The 3,299-nt window shown below is 35.5% G+C and overlaps 2 protein-coding genes across 3 annotated transcripts; one reads left to right on the forward strand and one right to left on the reverse strand.

The window, feature by feature from the left end:
- Positions 1 to 237: 237 nt before the first annotated feature.
- Positions 238 to 1,772, reverse strand: LOC116349823 (N(G),N(G)-dimethylarginine dimethylaminohydrolase 1-like). Of its 2 annotated transcripts, XM_031781425.1 has the most exons (3): positions 1,712 to 1,772; positions 1,526 to 1,637; positions 239 to 1,205 (listed from the first exon to the last, which is right to left on the reverse strand). In XM_031781425.1, the coding sequence occupies exon 3, from the start codon at positions 1,183 to 1,185 to the stop codon at positions 376 to 378; it is 810 nt and encodes a 269-aa protein (XP_031637285.1). In that variant the 5' UTR covers positions 1,186 to 1,205; positions 1,526 to 1,637; positions 1,712 to 1,772; the 3' UTR covers positions 239 to 375. The 2 variants fall into 2 exon arrangements, with proteins under 2 accessions (XP_031637286.1, XP_031637285.1); XM_031781426.1 differs by lacking the exons at positions 1,526 to 1,637; positions 1,712 to 1,772 and adding an exon at positions 1,362 to 1,477 and having other exon boundaries at positions 238 to 1,205.
- A 406-nt stretch (positions 1,773 to 2,178) lies between these two features.
- Positions 2,179 to 3,092, forward strand: LOC116349824 (mitochondrial potassium channel-like; the record flags this gene model as incomplete). Its single annotated transcript, XM_031781427.1, has 2 exons — positions 2,179 to 2,852; positions 2,930 to 3,092. Coding segments are annotated over exons 1-2 (697 nt in total), but the record flags the coding sequence as incomplete, so codon positions are not given.
- Positions 3,093 to 3,299: the final 207 nt, after the last annotated feature.

Here is a 3,299-nt window from a genome sequence, read left to right on the forward strand (position 1 = left end):
GTAATACAACAAATAAACTATTCATAAAAAACTTTATGTTGCAGTAATATTTGGAGAAAAATAAGAGCTACTGTTTCGCCGCAACGATTCATATAGAATTGTACGTGTTGTGAGTTGCACGAACAAAATCTGTGGAGTGTGTATTTCGTTGGACAAAATTGCGTTGTATTGTTATTCATTTAATTCGAGTTTAAAACCAAATTAAATTTGGTTGAATTTTGTCAAGAACGAAAAAAAACTATATCATAGAAACGAAAAAAAAAATCTCTTTGGTGCTTTTGAACGCGATTTCATTGAAAGATAACAATCTTCCGTCCAAATCAAAAAATACACACTCCAAAATGTGGAAGATTTTGTTGAACTATTTTGTTACTCTTAAAGATTTCGAATATATTTGGTGCGTCGCAGCAGAACTGAGCATGCAGTAAGTCCAGTTGAGTATTTGCCTAATTCTGAAAATTGCAACGTTTGACGTGGAACGTCGATTTTTTCCGAAATGACCGCCGACGAAATGGGACAATCTTGTACGGCCCGATGTATTAATGTGCCATTGATAAATAGCACATTGGCCGCACTTGCTTCGGACAATGTGAGCGTTTGGTATGAAAAAGTTGCTTCGCGTTCGATGCGTCGTAAAATTTCTTGCGATTCTTTCGTATTGGCAACGCATAATAGATCCGTACCGGCCATCGAAATATAATACTTGAGATGATGTTCTTCGGTAACTTTAATCGGAACGCATGGATATTCGGGAAATGCGGCCGCTACCGCTTTGGCACCCGCCTCATTTGTCCATGGCGATAAACCGACAAAAAACTCTTTTCCCGTAAATAAAACATCGCCGCCGTCTAATTTGGCTTTTGGATCAGCAATTTCAACAATTGGAATATCTAATTCTTTTTTGAAAACTGTTCGAATATTTTCCGTTTCTTTGGAACGATTTGGTTGGCCCGGTTTTGTAATCAATGCAATGCCATTGCATATGACCGCTGTGTCTTCGACAAATGTGCATTCGGGAAAATTCTCATCCGGCGGCAATTCGATAACGTCCAAACCCAATTCACGTAATAAATTTACATATGCTTCATGTTCACGTTTTGCTTCTTCCAAATCAATTTCGCCGCGCGTACGAAACGACAACGGTATCCGACACACAATCGCATGTGTATATCTTGATGATGCCATTGCAAAAACGGATCACGGACCTAAATGAATGACAATAAAAGAGACAGAAAAAGAATACGACACACATGACAACATTACTGACCAAATATGAATATACATTTCACGTATCGTTCCATCATATAAATGGAGCAATTAATTAAATTGATTAATCTAAGCACTGGGGTCATCGTGCCTACCATATATACATATACTCGATATGCTCTCGAATTTTGGGCACAGATCAACTTTAATTGAATTTTTGATTGATTTTCTAACTGGTATGGCCTTCAATCGAACTGCGAACTGGTTTGAATTTTTTTTTTTGTTTGGCAATTCAAATGAAAAACATATTTACACTTACGATTATTCACAATGTTTGAAATGCACACGCAACGGAAACTTGAGAGTTAAATCGCTTGATTTTTCGTCTTTGGAATTTAACGTCGAATTAAGTGTCGAGCGCTGCTTCTTCTCTACAATATAATAATGGAAATTATCATATGAACCGAACAAATTGAAATGATTTAATTCACTATATAAAACTTACCAGTGCCAAATACGGTCTATGTGAGTTATTCGCATTTCAAACGCCAACTTTTAACTAGGAGTTGTCACGCATAAACACACAAACTCGGACCCACCAATACATACACACACACACACACACACGTGCGCGCGTACATGTACAACATCACATTCATTTGACAGCTAACCGATACACACAGCACACAATTTTACTCGTTTTTGACATTTTCATTGGATACGTTCAATTCATGTCACGCACATTCACTTGATGCAAATCGTTTTTCTACTCATGCAATTCGATTTTTTTTGCTTGTTTTTTTTTTCTTTTAAATTTTGTTCATTTTCCAGAAAAAAAAGAGAGCAATGTAACACCAAATCGAATAAAGTTTAGGATAAAATGTCGATACTTTCATGTCATGTCTTCTAGTCGTGTTTCCATTTGAAAGTTCAAAACAACACAATATGTCATTTCAATGGTAAACAAATTTCCAAAGCCGCACGTTGAAAATGTCATTTGCTTTATCGCCAACGATAAGCCTGCACAATTTAATACTAAATTTTTCAATTTTGGTGTGACATTCAAACGGTATTTCAATTCAATTAAAATTGCTAAAAGGATTTCTATTTAAATGTCAATAAACGTAGCGAATCAATTGATACGAAATTATTATGGATTGGGACGGATGGCAAACTATAGAAGTGTGAATAGATTGTATAGTACTCGTATTTTAAGCTCAAATCAGACTCTAATATGCAGAAAAACTGTTTCGATAAATTTGTGCGAGTACAGCACTCAGAAACCATCGTCAAATGCACCAGCATCACCATCAATTCTGCCAAAAATCACTGCACTACTCAGTGAAACCAGTAAATTGACACCAGTGTCACAGACCATCATCAATAATGGAAGGTCATTGTTTCGGCGACAGTGGGATGCATTTTTCAATTGGTACGATGAAATTTCACACACAAACGAGGTTCGTATTGCACATAAACAAGTTGAAGATCTGCAAGACAAATTGAATCAAGCTCAACAATTGCGTCGTGATGTTAGCAAAGAACTCAATGACATTCGATACGAATTACAAGTGTGCTATGCCGATCAGGCAAATTGTCAAAAGGGCGATCCACGGTATTTGGAGATGATTCGAAGAGAAATTGAGGTGAGAAGTTTTGTTTTTCTAAAAGGACGTTGAATAAATTTCGTTTTGTTACATTGACGATGAATTTACTTCCAAAGGTGTCCAGCAGAGAAAAGCAGAAAACTGAGGAATTCAATTTGCTTGATAAAGCCGAACGTGATCTTTTCATATTGATGCAATCAGCTATAAAAACATCACATGAAAAAGAGAAAATTCATACAAACTCAGCAAAGTATTGGTCAATTGTTGGATCGTTAGCAGGTACTAAAACGATTCATCAATTTCGCTTTTATCGTACTTTCTTCAGAAAGTCCTTTGAAATTAAAAATAAAAAAAATACTAACATAACTACAACAATCACTTCTATTGTTTTTATTTCGTATCATCGCATAACGTTATCCAGATGAAAAAATCCAAATATATTGTCTGATTCATTAAATGAGTTTAATTTGAAAAAAAAAAAAAAAA

Source organism: Contarinia nasturtii, unplaced genomic scaffold, assembly GCF_009176525.2.
Source record: "Contarinia nasturtii isolate CC-2019 unplaced genomic scaffold, AAFC_CNas_1.1 Cnas_scaffold_3167, whole genome shotgun sequence".
Lineage (NCBI taxonomy): Eukaryota > Metazoa > Arthropoda > Insecta > Diptera > Cecidomyiidae > Contarinia > Contarinia nasturtii.

Excerpts from the sequence above, each read along its gene's own strand:
- LOC116349823 (XM_031781426.1), bottom strand. The coding sequence starts at position 1,185 with ATGGCATCATCAAGATATACACATGCGATTGTGTGTCGGATACCGTTG.